This window comes from Brachyhypopomus gauderio, chromosome 8 (assembly GCF_052324685.1).
Source record: "Brachyhypopomus gauderio isolate BG-103 chromosome 8, BGAUD_0.2, whole genome shotgun sequence".
In the NCBI taxonomy this organism is placed as follows: Eukaryota; Metazoa; Chordata; class Actinopteri; order Gymnotiformes; family Hypopomidae; genus Brachyhypopomus; species Brachyhypopomus gauderio.
This window is the reverse complement of record NC_135218.1, coordinates 17,732,070-17,752,925: the sequence shown is the minus strand read 5'-3', so window position 1 is coordinate 17,752,925 and position 20,856 is coordinate 17,732,070. Positions and strand designations below refer to the sequence as shown.

The window sequence follows — 20,856 nt, the reverse complement described above, 5'->3', positions numbered from 1 at the left end:
GCAGGTACACAACCAGCCTTGATCAACTGCTGCCATGTTTGCCCTCACAACGGAGGAGCTCAGAAGATTCACAGATGTTGTGCTGATGAGGGGCTTTTAGCTCATGCAAAATAGCAGTTTCATTGACACAGCTTCAGTTGCTTTAATGAAATGGAAAACTTTAATCAATTTCTCAAAATATTCAGATTTTTAAAATATGAACCCCAGGCAGCCTCATCGTTGAGCATGAAGAACGGTAATCTTGTGCTGATAGCTTGTTGTTAATCTAGTGGAGATTGGTCAGTGCCAGAGAAAACACCTGGAAAGTGATGTGAGTGGCAGGAATGCCACAGGTGCGTCTCACAACATGTCACTGCCTCGTGAGTCTTTAGCCCAGCTACACTGTCACTTTCAGGCTAAACACATTTCAACAGGAAGCTTTATATGTGTGTGTGTGTGTGTGTGTGTGTGTGTGTGTGTGTGTGTGTGTGTGTGTGTGTGTGTGTGTGTGTGTGTGTGTGTGTGTGTGTGTGTGTGTGTGTGTGTGTGTGTGTGTGTGTATATATAATATAATATTCCAGTAATGCAAATATGCAGGTTGGGATGGAGGTTCACAGCTACTTGGGTTGTTTTTATTATTAAAATCTTCATATGTTCTTATTTGTCTTCAGCGAGTTGTCATGACTAAAATTGTTTTCTCATTTTTTTTCTGTTTTTGTGGTTCATTTGACGCAATCAGATTTGCGATGCGTCACCCGGAGACATCAAAGGCCGAGTGGATTTAGATTTTCTCCCACACGCAGTGTGTGTGGATGTTCTTGAAAATGACACTCTGTGTTCAGTTTCATTATTTTGGTTGGTTTGTTTGTTTGCGCCGTTACCTCGTAGGGAACCGTGTGTGTCAGCCCCACGGGTGCTCCACAGGGAGACTTATTGTGGTCTCCATACACACACACACTCCATGACTGCCTGAGGTGCTCAACAGACCCCCGAGTCTCCTCTAATTCAAGGATTTTATGTTCATGCAAGTACAAACAACTCCAGCCGTAGGGAATAGTTCATCAAGTACTGTGTTTTACTAAACACAAATTAAATGCCATATTGCAACAAGCATTTTTATGTATTAAGAAAACTAATTAATATTGTGTGTAATAAAAAATAAAAGCGTATTTTAAGTATATTTTGCCTCTAGATGAATGCTCTAGTCTTTTGTATGATGCACAGTGTGAATGACACGTTTAATTTCTAGATCTTTCACAACTTTGATTATGGGTTTAACGTTTGAAACCGGCGTTTGTTATGAAAGAGCTTTTTCCAGTGCATGCTTTCATGATGTGCTAAATATTTTCTTCAGTGCTTGGAAGTTAAAAGGAGTCACAGCAAACCATCCTGAAACAATTAGCGACCACTTTAAGGAAAATGAACAACATGACCTCACGGTTTCACATGCCGTAGAACAGCACACTTCGTTCAGCTTTTGTAAAAGTTGCTCTTATTAAATGCTCTGGGTAGAGTTTCTTGAAAGTGTAACAATTAGAGCACGAATCATTAAATTGTAGAGCAGGAGGCACTTTGAAGACTGTTGATTAAAACTCATCTGTTCTTCCTGTCTTAACACCTCGTTGCTCAGTGCAAATGTCTGCTTTGAGCAGATTCATCTTTTATTTTTTCTCAAATGTCATTTGTTACATGATTATGGAATTAACGACACTTGACGTAAGGGCAGTGTGAGATCCGCTGCTGTTCAGTTCCAATTTATAATGGCAGCCAACACCACAGTGTCCTGCTGCCTGGTTTGCTACGAGATCTCCTTAACAACATGAAGTCTTTTCATTTGTGTGGCTTCCCGAGGTGGTTTCTTCATCCGTGAGTATGGCCCATCAGTGAGATGAAGAGCGCCTGCTTCACTACGGTAGCGCAGCGGTGACCAGCATGAGGGTCAGCGGGGATCCCTGGGTCACAGCATGGCCAGGGGGTCCGACCCTGCCGTGAACTGCCCACGGTGCTGTCATCTGCCCTGCAGTTCTGCCCCTGGCTGCCTGTCAGGCTCAAACTTCGACCCCCCCAGAGATCACAGTCTGCGAAAGTCGATGTGTTTTGGTAGAAATGTCACAATATAATTTGCATTGGGAACTTTGGTCTGGAATAAGACTGCGTCATATTAGTTATCTTGTAACAGTAAAACTCAGTTGACATTACCGCCGAAGTAAAAAAACAAGCAAAAAAAAGCTGTCCAACATGGCGGGTCTGTTGGGCAGCAGAATCATCACACTTGTCACTCTGCAGGAACTATAAAATGTGCTTAGTTCAAGTACATTGTGTTCCTCTTAATTTGATGTGCAAATACCAAAACATTGGTTATTTATCAAATGGTTAGCAGCAGTATTTCCATATATTTCTTTCTGCAGTTCAGTATACATTTTACCCTGCAAAGCTCAGATTAACACCACAGGGGGTCTCTGGGTTTTGTGTCTTCTTATGAAGATCAAGGAGAGTCATTCAGAGTGTTCGCGGGAGGTCAGTGTTATACGAGGTCTGTAATAGTGTCTGACTGATTTTGCTGCTTCTGCCGTGGTGTTTGACCCCTCAGGATCCACTGTCTGATTGGTTTACATATTTGATGTGAGCTATAAGGTGCATGGGAAAGAGCTTTTCAGATCAGCACAGCTCAAGGACACTTAATTACACAAATCCGCTACCACATGTTTGATCTCTGTTTTCAACTGGGGGGAGATTTCATGGGAGCTGCTTCAATTAACAAATTAGAAGTGTTTTCTGTCTCCCAGTCATTCTCATCAGCTCCCCTTTCCCTCTCTTTCTCTCATCCCTTCATTCTCTCTCTCCTCTCTCTCTCTCTCTCTCTCTCTCTCTCTGTGTGTGTGTGTGTGTGTGTGTGTGTGTGTGTGTGTGTGTATAAATTGGAGAGAGCCTTAGCTGTATTTTGAGTTTGAGTGACGTTTGATGTCCGAGTTGGGGAGGCGATAATTTGGAGCTGCTCATCCCTTCCAGGCGTTCAGAAGGCCAGTGGTGGCTTCAGCTGTCATCTCACTTTGTTCCTCTGACTCCTCCCACTGACTGTTGCCCCGCCTTTTCAGGCTGGTCAGCACCTACCTAAAATAACCTGGGGCGGAGTCGTGGGCTGGAGTGTAGGAGGGGGGGGGCGGGCGGTGGCGTGGGCTGGGGTGTAAGGGGGGGGGGGGGGGGGGGGGGGGGATGAGATGGCTTTCTTTGATAATAAGATGTGTATGCTTAGGTCATCATAGTCATAGTCATCACCACCTACTCCCAAGTCCTGTGACCTCTGATAGAATGTCACGGCCTTCTGCTACGATCCGCGTTTGCCATGCAAAATTTACATTAAAGCTCACTGTGGAACCTGTGTGGGTGTTGTGTATGGAGCAGTGCAGAAGAGTAGAAGAGTGGTGTGGATGTACTGAGCTTGCACTGCAACAGTTTTCTGACCTCTGTGGTTTCTGGTATGTTTTCATACATCTTTTGGCAGTGTGAGGTGTTGACCTGACCCCAGAGAGCCTGCGCCTGCAGCTAACTTGACTTGTCCAGATCATTGATGATTTAAAAAAATAAATAAATACAAAATAAAAAACTAGTGCTGAGACGTGTAGCTGTCAGAAAACAATAGATATCAAAGGTGATTGATGGAAAATTCTCACCATAAAGTAAGGGGACATAGAATGTTGCAGACTGGTCTACGAATTCCAGGTGTTGTAGACTGGAGTATAACCAGCTCCAGGTGCTGTAGACTGGGGTATAACCAGCTCCAGGTGCTGTAGACTGGGTTATAACCAGCTCCAGGTGCTGTAGACTGGGGTATAACCAGCTCCAGGTGCTGTAGACTGGAGTATAACCAGCTCCAGGTGCTGTAGACTGGGGTATAACCAGCTCCAGGTGCTGTTGTCTGGGGTATAATCAGCTCCAGGTGCTGTAGACTGGGGTATAACCAGCTCCAGGTGCTGTTGTCTGGGGTATAACCAGCTCCAGGTGCTGTAGACTGGGGTATAACCAGCTCCAGGTGCTGTTGTCTGGGGTATAACCAGCTCCAGGTGCTGTAGACTGGGGTGTATAACCAGCTCCAGGTGCTGTAGACTGGGGTATAACCAGCTCCAGGTGTTGTAGACTGGGGTATAACCAGCTCCAAGTGCTGTTGTCTGGGGTATAACCAGCTCCAGGTGCTGTAGACTGGGGTATAACCAGCTCCAGGTGCTGTTGTCTGGGGTATAACCAGCTCCAGGTGCTGTAGACTGGGGTATAACCAGCTCCAGGTGCTGTAGACTGGGGTATAACCAGCTCCAGGTGCTGTAGACTGGGGTATAACCAGCTCCAGGTGTTGTAGACTGGGGTATAACCAGCTCCAAGTGCTGTAGCCTGGGGTACAACCAACTACAAGTGGCACCCAGAGGTCTTATTTTGTTGCTTCTGATATAGCTTTTCTGATGTGCTCTCGTCTAAGGTCAGATAAACCGTTCATCTGTGCATGCTCACAAAAGCAAGCAGGTGGGAAACAAGAGTCTTTGCTAACGGTGCATCAGAAATGAAACCAGAACAGCCGCCGTTCCATGGGGTTGGTGTTCGGCCCGTGCCCACCGCTGCCCCCTGTGGCCCCACACAGCAGCTGCGCTTGCAGGTAGCAGCCCACGCAGCAGAGTAGTGGGCTTCTGGGGCTTCTCCATGATCAGCTGTTGAAATAGCGCCCTGTATTGTGCAGCAGCTGTGCTGCCTCCTCTGGAAAATCTTAACGAGTTATGTTTGTTATGGGCTACTTAAAGGAGGCTTATGTGCAAAAATGTACCCTCCTCCTCCTCCCCACACACAGCCCCTCTCCATTCAGGCCAGGGGTCCTCTTGTGTGGCCAGCCAGACTTTGGCCGTCTGCCTCTTTGCGGAGGTGCTGTATTGATTGGCAGAGGCCCTGAGAGGTGAACGTCTGGGGGCTGCTCTGCTCGACACCGCTAACGAGCTGTTCCCATTCCAGCATTCGGGAGGAATGCCTGGCTGCCAGGGGGGAGCAACAAGCCCTCCCTCAAAACCTTAACACACGCACTCTGAACTTGGGTCTTCAGGCCCTCCCTCAAAACCTTAACACACGCACTCTGAACTTGGGTCTTCAGGCCCTCCCTCAAAACCTTAACACACGCACTCTGAACTTGGGTCTTCAGGCCCTCCCTCAAAACCTTAACACACGCACTCTGAACTTGGGTCTTCAGGCCCTCCCTTAAAACCTTAACACACGCGCTCCGAACTCGGGTCTTCAGGCCCTCCCTCAAAACCTTAACACACGCGCTCCGAACTCGGGTCTTCAGGCCCTCCCTCAAAACCTTAACACACGCGCTCTGAACTCGGGTCTTCAGGCCCTCACTCAAAACCTTAACACACGCGCTCCGAACTCGGGTCTTCAGGCCCTCCCTCAAAACCTTAACACACGCGCTCCGAACTCGGGTCTTCAGGCCCTCCCTCAAAACCTTAACACACGCACTCTGAACTTGGGTCTTCAGGCCCTCCCTCAAAACCTTAACACACGCGCTCTGAACTCGGGTCTTCAGGCCCTCCCTCACACTTTCGAGGACATTTGGAGTGTCTCTATTATTTAAAGGTTTTTCATAACACATCGAATGTAATGACATCAAATGCTCGTGGTTAAGGCAGTTCTCTTAACATGACAGTGATGCTTCAGTAAACGTAGGTGTCTCCACAGATGTGTGGAGGGGAATTTCGTTTCTCTCGCTTTCGTGGATCTGTTTGTTTGAGCTTCCGCCTCCTGCTTTGCCTGGAGTGGTGAATGATTCACTCGGTGGCCAGCTTTCAGCTTTCTGTTTGTTTCTCCTTAAACTACTTCCTTTTCATATGCTCCCAAAAGATTGGTCATTAACTTGTGTGAAGAATAGCATCTCTCATCAAAAGGGGCATTACTGCATAAATGACACGTTTGTGTTGTTGAGGTCCATGACCTTTGCCCTGAGCCCACGCTACTGTAGTAAGGGTCGGTCACATTGGCACAGCACCAGCCACCGGGCCTTGAGACACCTAGCCTTGATCCAAAATGTCTCCTCATAACGTAGCTGTCTCCTACCTACTCAACCTTTTTCCAACTCCTGCACCTCCAGCCTGTGACCAAACGGGCAAGATGTTGGGTTCAAAATGGCCCAGGCAGGTCATGTTGACATTCCATTTTTATACATGCTCTTCAGTCATGGAAGCATAAAAATCCCTGAAAGTTTTGAAGAAGAAGACATATAAAAGCACAAAGGTTGTATAGCACACAAGCCTCACTATGATCACACTGCCCCCACATGTCACACTGCTTGTTATCATTATTGTTGTGGTATTTGAAAAGTACCAAAAGTGATTCAGCACACATGCTCATACTAAACTGTCTGTGTTTAAACCTTTACCTCGCCAAACTGCGCCTGTTTCTAAATCTTTACCTCACCAAACTGCACCTGTTTCTAAATCTTTACCTCACCAAACTGCACCTGTTTCTAAACCTTTACCTCGCCAAACTGCACCTGTTTCTAAACCTTTATCTCACCAATCTACACTTGTGTTTCTAAATCTTTACCTCTCCACACTGCACCTGTTTCTAAACCTTTACCTCACCAATCTACACTTGTGTTTCTAAATCTTTACCTCTCCAGACTGCACCTGTGCTTCTAAACCTTTACCTCGCCAAACTGCACCTGTTTCTAAACCTTTACCTTGCCAGACTGCACCTGTATTTCTAAACCTTTACCTCGACAAACTGCACCTGTGTATCTCTTTTTAGCAGTGTGTGAAAGGAATGTTCCTGGTATACCTGGTGTACCTGGTGTACCGTGTGTGTGTGTGTGTGTGTGTGCGCGCGCATTCCACAGTGTGTACGTGTGTGTGCACGTTGACGCGCATTATTGTACATGCCGTTCTTTTGAAGAATGACAGAGCATGTATTAATCAACCTACTCGGGTTAAAAACATTTTTAAATACAGCAGATAGACAAAAATACAAGATTAGGAGGAGGGAGGGATTAAGTCACACACATGCTCAGTAGTCAGGGCTAGTGGGAGGGGCTAAAATGTCTGTGGACAGCTTGCCTCTGATTGGGAGCTAGAGGAAAAGACCAACAGTAGTGAGGGACAGTGCTGGACCTGGTACTTAATGTAATGGCAGATAAGATATAATTACATGGCTCAAAAACACCTGGAAGGTACTGGCTGTCCTCTCCAGCTGGGTATGATGAGCTGCTCAGTGCGATGTGTGCTCACCTAATTCAATCTCCGAGTCTCCATGTTAAAAGTTCTAGCTGTTTTTCGAGCAGCCAGCCAGGTAACCTTTGTCAGTGAAAGCAGTTCGGTTCATTGACTCATCACCGCTCGCTCTGAGCTATGGCCCGTAATCACTCTCTCTAATTCCGCCACCTCAGGCAGTTGGAGCAAGCTCAGGGTGTTGAGTGTTCTCTGGTTGCTGCATGTTTCATAGAGCAAAGGTCACACACCCACTTTGACTCGATGGTTTGGGGTCGTAAATAGAAACGCGGCGGTGCTCGGGTTGCAACCCTGCTCCCCGCTTCAAGTCCTCCCTTTTTGGGGTACAGCAGTTCACGTCCTCATCGTGAAATCATGAAAGCGTGTTCCTCGTAGGACTGGGCAGGATATCATATTATTTAGGATGTTCAATTATCAATTAATTTAAGAAACTGTAAAAAAATAAAAGAAAAAAGAGGACTCTACGGTATACTTGAAGTAAAGTCACAGTGTGAAGAGACAGTTGGGAGTGGCTGAGACAGAGGACAGGGGCTCCCATCAAAGCTTTAATGTTACTCTGATTAGCATCTTTGGTGCAATTCTCACCTCCCGTGGGTTGTGTAATGTTATTGTAAGGGAACATACCTGATTAAAATGCCTGAGCACGCTGCTCGACTTCAGTCATTACGAAATCCTGAGAGCAAATCTTAACATTGAAAATCAGACTTCAGATCATTTTGATGACAAAACTCTCATATCTACAGCAGCTCTACATCTCCAGATCTGGAGAACCTCCCTTCTGCTGTGACCTGGAGATCCGTCCCAGCCGTGTTGGGGGCTCTCCCCTCAGCTGTGACCCTTGCTCTTTTGCTGTTAGTCATGCTTCCTGGAGATCTCGTACTCCCACTGAGGATCCTCTTTCAGCATTTCCAGGGCACTCGCACAAACAGCATGTCTGACATGCTGAGAAGTCTGACGCTCTGAGAAGCCCAACGCGCTGAGAAGCCCAACGCGCTGAGAAGTCTGGGCGTTATCATTCACCCTTCTCAGGTTGTTATGACATTAACTCGCACTTGATTCAATTCACCATCAGATCAGACCTTTTTTTCTCCATGTGAGCCCATGCTGGTCAAAGTCTCACTGCTCTGGGCCTAATAAGTGGGCATGGAGGGGGATTCCCCAGGGCTGTGTTCTCCGGCGGAGACGTGAGAAAGCCGAGCTGCGAATGAGCCAGATGTCTGAGAGCAGTGGATGTGAATGTCTCAGTCTGGCGGGGTGGCATCTCCATGTGGCATCTCCGTGTAGCAGGGTGACATCTCCGTGTGGTGGGCAGGCCCAGCTCTGCTCTCCAGTTAGTAGTACAACAGACACCATTCTTATCTAGAAATCAGCATTTGATCACAATCTGAAAGAGGTCAGCCACAGATCAGTTTCTTCCTTTTCTATCTTTTCTTGCAGTCTTTTTTTTTGTCTTTCACATGAGCACAGGATCTACTTTGATACTGTAATAGTCAGAAATCTTTCCTGCATTTAACTTGGCAGCAGAGATGCGCTGCTTTATTTATCGTGTTGGGCTCTTGTTCAGTGGATTAAGTTATGCTTGTGACAAGGGAGTAATAAAAAGGGTTTAAAGACGTTTGATTAATGTTATATGGATAAGTTAAAGATCGATCAGTGCCTCACTGGTAAAAGCAGCATACGAAAAGATTGCCAGTGCCACTGCTCTGACGATCTGAGTGCTGACTGCTGCGAAATCGGCATTAACATAAAGAATAAACAAAACTGCACAATACCAACACGAAGGATAAATATCTCCTAGTGTCGCCGCTCCCGTCCTGACAACTGCCAGTGGGTTCTTTTAATTGGCCTTATGTATGAGAATGATGTAGTTTACTGAAACGCTGATTAAAGAGCATTATTTGAGGTTTCGGTGCCTTAGGAGTTTCCCTGATCAGCTCAGCAGCTGCTGTGCCACTCAGCGCAGATGCACCGCAGCACAGATCCATGGCCGTGGAGGGGAACGTGTCGAACTCGGCTGCACTTCTGCATTACAGCGACCCCTGCTGGCCAGCAGCGCTCACAACAGCCTATCGCTCTGTCATTCATTATTACAGCCTTGCCTTTTTTTTTGCTAGTTTGCTCAGATTTAACTCTTACTCTCTGAGAGCTAGTTCACTCAGAGAGAGAGAGAGAGAGAGAGAGAGAGAGAGAGAGAGAGAGAGAGAGAGAGAGAGTGTGTGTGTGTGTGTGTGTGTGTGTGTGTGTGTGTGTGTGTGTGTGTGTGTGTGTGTGTGTGTGTGTGTGTGTGTGTGTGTGTTTGTCTGAGTAGCTGAGCTGTGTGCGTTTTTGGTGGAGGAGGTAATTCAGGATGCTGGTGTTTGGACAGGAGATAACCTTCAGCCCTCCATTTAAATCATCTGTCATTTGCCTGCAGCTGTTTGGCTCCTGGTGTAGAGGATTTACCACACTCTGCCTTCCCGGAGCAAACGAGAGAGGAGCCGGGCCAAAGTGCGGCCCAGTCGGGGCGGGCGGGCCGGGCCAGGACACGACTTAAGAGAGGGGCAAACCTGTGGACATCTTCATTATGGCCGACACAAATGTATAAATATAACTTAATGACACCTCAGACTGCAGACAACAGCAGAACGTTGGACAGAACAATAAGATATCTTCCGTTCAAACAGTGTTTTTGGTGAAATGCTGTAATTATAGGCAGACAATGGCCAGATGTCTCTGATTGTTCCTCAGTGTTTGAACTCTGCTCTACATCTGACTGTTTCTCTTTCCCTTTTCTCTCTCTCTCCTTCTGTCTTTCTCTCCTTCCTTCTTTTCTCTCTCTCTCTTTCGCTCTCTCTCTTTCCTACCCTGCTTGCATTGCCCCTCTTAGCACTTTAAGCTTGTGCTTATCAGGCAGCAGGGAGATGTCAGTTTCCAAATCTTGACCTACTTTCATGTACACACATTCCACTTGTACACAAAACATCAACATACTTCTCTGGCAAAGTTTTACCACGCACCTTAAGTCAAATGATTATTTGCAATCAATTGAACATGTTTGTATTCTTTGTTCATTGGTGCAAACTTCTAATAAGAGAACTTCCTTGAACTAGCGTCATCAGTGATTATAAAGAGTCTGCTCACTCCCCACAGTTCCCAGTCAAGCCCACTAACTCCTTTAGACGTGTGCGGGGTTTATTTCTGTTTGGTTGCTTTTCTTCTTCACTCCCGTTTTAATTAGAGCTGAAACAACTTGACCCATTTTATTTGCAGGAAATTGTCTCCTTTCTCTGCGTGCAAGTGATCTTCACAAGGTGGCCTTGAGCTTTATCTACAGCCTCTCGATGTCCTGTAACACAGCCACGGGCCCTGTGTGTCTGGGAATCGTACAGCTCTATCTGTCTCTCCCTCTCTCTGTCTCTCTCACTTACTCTTTCTCCCTCGCTCCATCTCTCTCTCCCTTATTTTTTATCTCTCCCCGTCTCCGTCCCTTTGTCTCTCTTGCTCTGTCTCTTTCTGTCTGTCTCTCTCTCTCTATCTCTCTCTCTCTCTCTATGTTTCTGTATCTTGCTCTCCATGTATCTTACACAAACGAACGGCTGTGCTGGGAATTCATCTGAATGTGCAGTTAAACACAAGGTGTTTTCGTTTTGCCTCTTGTGTCTACATTTTGAAACCTCTGATGCATTAGAGTCAGAAGATCCTTCTTCTCGACCTGGCTGAAGTGTCTCTTAAACTGAAGAGTTGCACACATTCGGGGGTCTCTTTGAGCAAGACGTGGGGAGCAGTGGATCTTCTGCTGCTGGTGTGTACAGAGACACCAGGAGACAACACGTCTGGAGAAGCATCCAAACCTTGAAACCCAGCCACATCAAACAGGAAACATTCAGTTTTCATTCTGCAGGAGCCACCTGTTCTCTCCCTCCTTCACACACACACACACACACACACACACACACACACACACACACACACACACACACACACACACACACACACACACACACACACACAGTGTCTAACTGTACATTTCTTCATTTTATTCATCTTCTAATCTCTCATTGTTTTGTTAAAAGTGCCTGTGTCCTGTAAACTGCTAGAACCTTCCACTTGGCACAACAACAGTATGCTTTAACTCCATATGAACCCATACAAATGCCATAAGTCTGTGTGTGTCTGTACAAAAGCCTTAATCCAATGTGAACTCACACAATTGCCTTAATACTACATGGACCCACACAAATGTCTTAATCCAGTGTGGACCTACACAAATGCTTTAATCCAATGTGCACCCACACATAGCAAATACTTCCATGAAAAGAAGGCATTGAAAGAAGAAATAGAGGAAGCGTTTCCTTTGTAGAACGAAATACAAGTGCATTCTCAGTGGATAAATCTGTGTAATCTGAGAGGGGTCGTGTTAAGAGAGCACTTGCAGTGGGGCGGAAGACGACACCTGGTCTCATAGTGTCTGGCAGAATGCGGACATATAGTAGGAGAGGCTTCTAGTCCTGTTACAGCACTGCAGCTCAACCAATCAGCCAATCAGGAGCTAACCAGTTAACCAGCCAGCCAATCAGGAGCTAACCAGTTAACCAGCCTGTCAGTCATGAGCTAACCAGAAGCACGGTGGTGATGGTGTGATTTTTCTTTTTCGTGATGCAACGAAACTTCAGTGAGCGCTCTCTTTTTTCCATTTTATTTCCTTCTTTCTTTTATTCTTTCTTTCTCTCACTTGTACTTCATAACGAGTCTGAAACGGCATCCATACAGGTTGCGTGAATGATGCGTTTTTGGGGGGAAAAGTGGTGAAATATTAATTCATTCCTTTCTTTGTTTATTCCTGTTTTGATTTTTCTGTCAGAACCTTAAAATCGCACCTCCTTCTATTCACACCAAGAAATGTCTGCATCATTTGACAGTTACCAAAGTTCCTTCTGATTCCTTGGCTGCTACGCGCCAGTGCGCGAGGGCACAGGAAGGTGAAGTTACAGGAACAGGAAGGACTAAGCGCAGGCCAGTTCCCTCCACTCGCCCTCGTTATATGGCCCACAGGTGTCTGTGGCGTGACTCCATGCTAACCAGCTCGCACAGAAGCAGTGAAGCAGCAGGAAGCTGATTTGCCTTTGAGGGAGACGGTTCCTCTGTGAGAGGAGTGTGATCATCAGAAGTACAGAGGCCAGCGGTTTGCTTGGTCACACTGCTCATGACTCCATAAAGAACTAAATAAAGGAAAGAGGAAGTAGGGATGTGTGACACGCCTCAGCACCGACGGTAATAGAGAGGTGGCGGAAAGTGTGTCATTTGTTTCCTTAAATGGTCGTCTTATCTCCCGTCGTCCATCCTGTCCTGTTGTGACATCCTGTCCAAAGACCAATGCTAGAAAGTGCCAGACCACTGGCTTCAGATGGGTGCATTCCACAGCTGTGTGTGTGTGTGTGTGTGTGTGTGTGTGTGTGTGTGTGTGTGTGTGTGTGTGTGTGTGTGTGTGTGTGTGTGTGTGTGTGTGTGTGTGTGTGTGTGTGTGTGTGTGTGTGTGATTATGGGTATAGCATCAATGTTTGGTCTGGTCAGGACCTTTTGGTGTGGTCCTGTCACAGCAGCTGCTAATGCTGGTTTTCACACACTGGTTTCAGATTTTTTAAAAATCACTTTGACAAGCTGTGTGTTTGTGATCATGTTTATGGCTCTGTGTGTGTGTGTGTGTGTGTGTGTGTGTGTGTGTGTGTGTGTGTGTGTGTGTGTGTGTGTGTGTGTGTGTGAAATCAGGGGGTCAGGAAGACACCAGTTACTCCTCTTAAGCTGCCAGAACCGTTCAGTATGTGCTCATATGTCCGGATTACCCTTAAGGGTTAGAAAGCCATTGCACCAGAATTGCATTACCATGTTAACACACACAGTAGTGCAAGATTATACATTATGTTTGTAAGCACATTCATTTGAGATGGTGTGTCATGTTGTCGGAGTGTGCATAACATTTCCAAACACGTTTCCTAAAGATGGTGTGTGTGTAGCAGACGAGGCTCTTTTAACTTAACGCCTGTAAAGATCAAGCCAGCAGAACCTCTGTGAGCAGCTCTAGCACACCTGCTGAGACTCGGCTCTGACCCAGACAGCTGCTGTTCTGAGACTCTGCTCTGACCCAGACAGCTGCTGTTCTAAGACTCGGCTCTGACCCAAACAGCTGCTGTTCTGAGACTCTGCTCTGACCCAGACAGCTGCTGTTCTAAGACTCGGCTCTGACCCAAACAGCTGCTGTTCTGAGACTCTGCTCTGACCCAGACAGCTGCTGTTCTAAGACTCTGCTCTGACCCAAACAGCTGCTGTTCTGAGACTCTGCTCTGACCCAGACAGCTGCTGTTCTAAGACTCGGCTCTGACCCAAACAGCTGCTGTTCTAAGACTCGGCTCTGACCCAAATAGCTGCTGTTCTGAGACTCTGCTCTGACCCAAACAGCTGCTGTTCTAAGGCTTGGCTCTGACCCAAACAGCTGCTGTTCTAAGACTCGGCTCTGACCCAAACAGCTGCTGTTCTGAGACTCTGCTCTGACCCAAACAGCTGCTGTTCTAAGGCTTGGCTCTGACCCAGACAGCTGCTGTTCTGAGACTCGGCTCTGACCCAGACAGCTGCTGTTCTAAGACTCGGCTCTGACCCAGACAGCTGCTGTTCTGAGACTCTGCTTTGACCCTAACAGCTGCTGTTCTAAGGCTTGGCTCTGACCCAGACAGCTGCTGCTCTGAGACTCTGCTCTGACCCAAACAGCTGCTCTAGCTGCTCTACTGCTGAGCACGCTGTTGGAAAGTGCATGGTGTTTCAGTGTTGGGGAGGGGGTACTTGAGACATACAGCTGCTTGCCAGTGTTCCCAGTGCTCCCAGTGTGCTGCGCACATCACTACCAGTCAGTTATATGCTCAACTAGGGATGGGAGTGACCAGCTTGTTAGTGTGTTGGGGGGTGAGGGTCAACATTGCACATTTTTGTTTGTGTGTGTATGTGAAAGTGTGTGTCACTGTGTTTCAGGGCCTAGGCCAACCCACTGCCCGTCCTGACGAGGAACTGGACAGGCTGACCAAGAAGATGCTGTACGATATGAACCACCCCCCGACGGAGGAGTACTTCGGTTAGTCCCTCTCGCACCTCCTAGATTAGTGCAGGAAGGGCGGTCCGTTTGGGCCAAGGCTACATACACATGCCTACATGAACATGCACACATGGGGTAAGCGAATCAGAAAAGCCCTCCGAGCTCAAAATGAGGCAAGAAGTCGTACTCTGCATTTGTCGTGTGTGTGTGTGTGTGTGTGTGTGTGTGTGTGTGTGAGTGTGTGTAAAGAGAGAGAAAGGAAGAAAATATTCATTGTATGTTCTATGGCAGAAATCTGCTGACATGTCTTTAATGAGTCACACCACGTGTATTAATGCCCCTCTTTTGAGTCTCCTCATTCTTTCTCTTTCTTTTTTGCATGCATGTATATATTTGTGTGTGTGTGTGGGGGGGGGGGGGGGTGGTGCTGGGGAGACGTGGTTGGGAGTGTTATTGACTTATTATTAGCTGTGTGAAATCAGGATGTGGCTGTTTATTCTGCCTCGGACTCTGCCTGGGCCTCATTTGCATGTGGAGATGGGAGAAAGCTTCTTCTTTTCCATCTCGCAAACAGGTGCGCTTGTCACTTTGCAGAAGTGAACTTAACCCTGACAAAGGTGGTGAAGTGTGTGTGAAGTGTGCGTCACTTTCACTCCGCGTACAATCTCAGCTCCCATTATAGTGCTTTGCGTAATGTGACGAAAGAACCTCGTTGCGAGATGCCATGTTGAATAATCCGGTGGTGTTCATGCCAATGATGCTCTCAAGTGCATGTTTGATTCTTGCTTCTGTCTCTCTCTCTCTCTCTCTCTCTCTTTCTCACTCTTTGACTCTTTGACTCTTGCTCGCTTTGGCATTTTTTTGGGGTCCTTTTGAAGAGTCGTGGCCTCCAGAGCCTCCATCTCCTCATCTGAACCTAACCTCCGCACCCCCTCAACACGCCACCAAAGCCCTTTCAACCTGCCTTCCAGCCGGAGCCGATGATGAAAGCGCGTAGCTGTACGTGTAACAGCTCGCTGCCTTCGCACACGCAGTCCCGTGCTGTAGTCCCGTGCCCCGCAAGGCTACCCACAAACCTCAGTGTCTGGTTTGCCCTGGTTTGCAGGGGCGGGTGGGGACCAGGCCTGTGTGGAAATGCACAGCGTTCCTTCAGCTACAGTGCATCAGCACTTCTTACCTTAGAGTGCACACACACACACACACACACACACACACACACACACACACACACACACACGCCCATCACCGGTGTGAACAAACGCCTTTTGCTGGCCAGAGGCGGTGTAGAAGCAGTGACGGCGGCGGGAGCAGGTCGTAGGTGGAGCTGCATGATGGAGTCTGAGAAGAAGGAGAAATTGTGAGACGAGTCTGCTGAGCTTCAGCACTCTGAGCTCCTGCCTCTGCTTTCTAGAGCAGACCTACAGCCACCCGACCGCTCTACCTGGCCGCTCTACCCTGCGCCTTCCCTCTCTCTTTCTCACTCATACTCTATCCTTTATTTATTTGTGCTGAAAAGACCTCTGCCAGACACACTTGGAGTGGACTAGACAGAGTGAGATGGCTCTGCCTTAGGGTACACTTCTGTCAGAGTGCCCTGGAGCAGAAGGTTTCGATCCTCAGAACCCAACAGTAACTCCAGAAACGTGTGCAACAGTGTTGCAAAAGCAGGGGGCACAAGTGCCACACAAACCCAAGGAGCCCTCGTGGAGATCACCCGTAACACAGTGGAACATATTGCAGTATGCAGTGCAACATGTATCTAAATCTTGACTCTGAACAGTACGTCGTCAAACATTTTCTATATCCCGTTTCACATCGAGCCGTGCAATTCGTGACTGTCATCCCCAACTGTGGAAGCTTCCTTGGCACCAACCAAAAGTGGTGTAGGAGAGTAGACCTCACTAAACACGGAGGCGTGGCGTGTGTCGTGGGAGTCTCGCACCACGCCCACTTCCTCACCCATCCAGGGACGTCCTGCCATCCTCTAGTGTGTCGGTCAGAAAACGGGCTGATCCTGCACAAAACACGGACTTCTTCCGTCTCTTGGTTGTCTGTCCGCACGCTGGGACTCGCCTCTCTTCCCCGAGGTCCCTGAAGTCTTTGGTCGGACAAGACTCACCACTACAGCGTTGATCAAAGTTTCCCCCCAGAGCACATGGAGCTCTGTAATTGCAGTGCATCGTGCTACATGTGTTCAGGACTCATCTTTTTAAAAGGACTTGTTAGGGGTTTCTGATGAAGGGAAACCCCAAAGCTAGTAATTAACCAGAAGGCCCTGGTGTCTCTGCTGGACGTGGTCTTTGTCCTCCTCTAATGAACTTTTATTGGTGTTACTAATCGCTTTGATGAGCTGGTAATCAAGCGGAGGCCTTGACTTCTGCGGTGGAAGTGAAGGGTGAAGATCCCTCCTGCTCCAGACGTCTGGAGGGAGGACTGCGCCGTCTGAGGCCGCACAGGCCAATCACGTCACATCGTTACAGTTGCCGCGGGAACCCGTGCGCAGGCGCGGCTTGACCACTCCACGGTGGTGCTTGGCGGGCGTAGTACAGCTCCGTCATCGCTGTAGCTGTCCTGCGGTGTGATCGTGAAAAGAATGGTTTCTGTGGAGACAGACGTAATATGAAACGTTATATATCTATTTTCCCAGAGGTGTGAGGTGTACTGGAGCGTTCAGGAAGAGTTCAGCTTACCTTCGAAGGCTGAGAGTTGTGAGGGTGAGTGTGAGTGGCTCCCAGGGAGCCGTTCAGAACGCCAGCTACATGTTCACGTGCACTCGTTCCCGTTTCCCGATCGGGCCGGGGCATTCAGGGGCTAGCTGCACATCTCTGAAACGTCTGATGACCTGTCTGACGGCCACCTTCCTGTCTGCGTGACATCATCAGGATGTCTCCCTGCCCTTTACAAAACACTGCGTGGAGAAAAGATGATGGAACAGTTGGGGAGGGGTCAGGTTCTGCTTAGCTGCTGTACTGGGCCAGGACACGAGGGACTGCGTGAGGTAAATGGATCAGAAGATGTTTAGGGTGAGTCTGTGTGTTCCTAACAGAAGTCTGTGTGCCTGGAAAGGAAGGAATGATGGCGTAATAATCAGGGCTTTACATCAGTGTTCTGAGCGTTGTCCTAGAAACACGTTTCTATGGTACGTGCTCATCCTTATCTAGTTTGTGTTTTGAGCTTGTTTTGGTGCGAGGGAGGGGTGGCGTGTTGAACTCCGAGAGCATCCATCCCCGACATTTTTAATGCACTGGATAATGAAGTGGTTTGCATGATGATGCCATCTTCTACGCTCTGAATGCGGAACCCTGGAGAGGAACAAGGCGGTTCCTTATTTAAGCTCCACCTCCTGCACTTGCCCTTCCTGTCAAATATGGGGTGAATGTTTGGACATCCAGCCAACAGATACAGCTGTTACCTTAGTGTGGGAATGGTGCATATGGATTGAGGAGCAGGAATTGTTATTTTTGTTATAAATAATAAGTCCTTCGGTCTTGAGTAATAATGTTGGACCAGTGAGTCTGTTGGCTGTGCAGTGTTCTGTCTGCCCACGGTTTGGAGCTGTCTAGACTGGTCTGGAGATGAACTAGACTGGTGCACCTTATGAGCACCAGTTTACTGAAGTATTATTCAGAGATTTCTAAAAGGAGGTGTGTATATGTGATTACACAGATGTGTCTGCACAAAGGTAATGAGAAGTTAGTGGTTAAACTGACTATTGAGGCTTCTAACAGCTTATGTACTTACAGCTCATGTTTGTGTAAAGACGAAGCAATGTGACTTGCTCATAGATCTGTTGTAGACTGAAGGCAAATCTGATTTTCCAATAAAGAATTCTCCTTGACATTGTAATCTAGCGCAGGACGAAAGGTGCTCGCGGAGCTGCGGACGTGATTTATTGTTCCTGCGCCTGTGATGGCAGTTGTTCTGGGCTCCCCCTAGACAGTTTTGTCTGGTTGCCGTGATAATCTGTGGCGGAGAGAATGTTTGCAGCAAGCCTGAGTGAGCCGGGTTGTTTGTCTGCCGCCAGTTGAATTCTGCTGTCTGTCAGTCATCTGAAAGGATCCCGGAAGCATGGATGATCTCCTCTGGTTATTTCAACTTGAATTTTTTACATTACACTTGCAGATTAACACAGATGCTACAAAGTAGATGAATCAGTAGAACAATTCAAAATACAAGCAACAAGTCTGGTTCATCAACATAAAGTATGTATGTATGAATTATTTATCACTTGTAAGGAAGTACTCTTGTTAGGAAGACTTGCGCTTAGAACCCTTTTTTACTATTTAGATGAATACAAAAGATTTTGCGTGTTGTGATTAGCTGGAAGCTGGTTTGTCTTATGTTGGTCTGGTCAGCTCACCCAGAGTGGAGGCCTTGTCTTTCTTCCACCCACCGCCCTCTCTCTCTCTCTACACCCCTCTCTCTACACCCCCACTCTTCCTCTCTATCCTCCTCTCTTTCTGTTTCTCTCCCACTTTCTCTCCCCCCTTCTCTCTTTCTCTCTCTCTATGCCCTGCAGCTGTGCGTCACTTACACAACTTCACTGAGCCTCACATGATCTAGCTGAGAGTCCAGCTGAAAGCTCACAGATACACACTCGGACACACACACACACACACTCGGACACACACACTCGGACACACACACACACACTCGGACACACACACACACACACTCGGACACACACACACTCGGACACACACACACACACTCGGACACACACACACACACTCGGACACACACACACTCGGACACACACACACTCGGACACACAGCCAGACAGGGACACTTGCAGATGCACACTCACAGATACGCACTCAGACGTACACACTCAGAGACACGCAACCAGAAACAGACACTTGCAGACGCGCGCACACAGACGCACACACACAGACACGCAGCCAGAAACAGACACTTGCAGACACACTCACTCTCTGCCCTCTTTCATGTTCAAATTACACCCGTCTGACTGGCCACCTGCTCTCCTGTCCTCTTATCAACCTGGGAGCCCCGCTCCACCCGAGCCCTGCCTGGGCCCCTCGCCATTGTCTGCTGACCCAAGAGTGTAATCCTGCTGACTCTGTCCATAGTCAGGCTGGCCCAGGTTCACGTGCTCAGGGGCCTTCCCTGGGGGCCTTCAGAACCTGCTCCATCCAAACAGGAGGTGCAACCCAGATCAGTGACCGAGCCGGCAGCTCAAGCCCTAACACATTTAGACGGATTCTGTCTGTGCGGCACAGCGCTCAGTGATCTGTATACCGTCTTCGTTAAGAGGCTGTGTGGCTTTGGGCCTTTTTGTTTAATCTCAAGTCACAAAAAAATTGTGTGTGTGTGTGTGTGAGGGAGAGATAGAAAGCAAGAGAGGGAAAGTGCGTGTGTTTACATCGTAGGTCTGTCATAAACGTGTGAAACAAAGCAGCCGGATTGGCTGCAGCAGAGTTCGCTATGGCGACAGATGCTTTTCTCAATCTCCTTTTTTGTGTTTTTGTTTTGTTTTGTTTTGGTCGCTTCAGTTGTTCCTGAAAACCAAGATAATCCACGAGGATGCGCTGTGTTCTGCCACTATTTTGGTCTTGTAACCCTCCATTGTTTATGAACTCCTGACAACCCAGAATATGTTGTGGGCTCTGCGTATTTGTTTACATGTGTAGACTTTGTTTCCTAATGCTGAAAGAGCACCGTCCTCCATACAGAGCTGAATCCCCCCCCCCCCCCCCCCCCCCCGCACTGCACCGCCAGGCCTTTCTCAGTCTGAAAAGTTTGTCCTTCCAAAATAAAAAATAAAAAAACAAAAAAGTTGTTTGTGTGCCATCTTTACGTGCGTGATGTTTGATTTCCGGAGATGTGAGATCAGAATTGCCGTTGTGAGCGCACGCGCGCGTGTGCGCGCTCATGTCTGACTTTCAAGCACGCTGTGTATCTGCGTGGGGGGAAAAAATGAAGAAAAAACCCCACAAAGAGCAGCGTGATGGAGGAGCGTGAGGAATCTGAACCGCCCTGCCACTCAAACGATCCGCCATCGCCAAACAGCGGTGTGGGGCTGCCACCACAAATACATTAGAAATCAATTATTTATGGAGCAGCGAGAAGACGGCTTTAATCTTCCTCTTTTATCCAATTAAACTGCCTAACCAGCACCGGCCTCCTCCGGCTTGCCAGCGACGCACACAGACTCTTTCTTCTTTCCCTCATTCTTCCCTCTCTTTTGCACCCCCCTCCCTTTTTTTGCTCTGGATAAGAGTGAGCGGAGGCTTCAGAGGGACGGCGTGGAAGAAATGCGCCCGTATAAAGTGGATATGAACCCACTCCTTCAGCTTACAAAGGAGCCATTTGAAGTTTTAATATGAAGACTCGCCTTCCGCTCCCTGAGCAGGGGGCACGGAGGGGTTGTTAAGGGTGGTGGTGATGGGATGGGGGGTGGGGGCCTTTATGGTCTGCCTTTGCCCAGCTCAAAGGGGACGGCTGGGGAGCCTGCGTAGCTCTGTGGGCATACTGGCTGGTTTCCTAAGAAACCCAGTAACATCCTTTGTCACAAATTTATGTATGTTGACAGTCTTATTAGTCAGA

General features: G+C 47.9%; 1 protein-coding gene across 4 annotated transcripts in view; it reads left to right on the top strand.

Moving 5' to 3' along the window:
* The window catches only part of lpp (LIM domain containing preferred translocation partner in lipoma), a 162,657-nt gene that overhangs the window by 118,416 nt on the left and 23,385 nt on the right, over positions 1 to 20,856 (top strand). For all 4 annotated transcript variants that reach the window (XM_077015103.1, XM_077015106.1, XM_077015105.1 and 1 more), the window contains one exon: positions 14,229 to 14,328. In XM_077015103.1, coding sequence (XP_076871218.1) covers positions 14,229 to 14,328 — 100 coding nt within the window. The remainder of the gene's footprint in view (positions 1 to 14,228; positions 14,329 to 20,856) is intronic.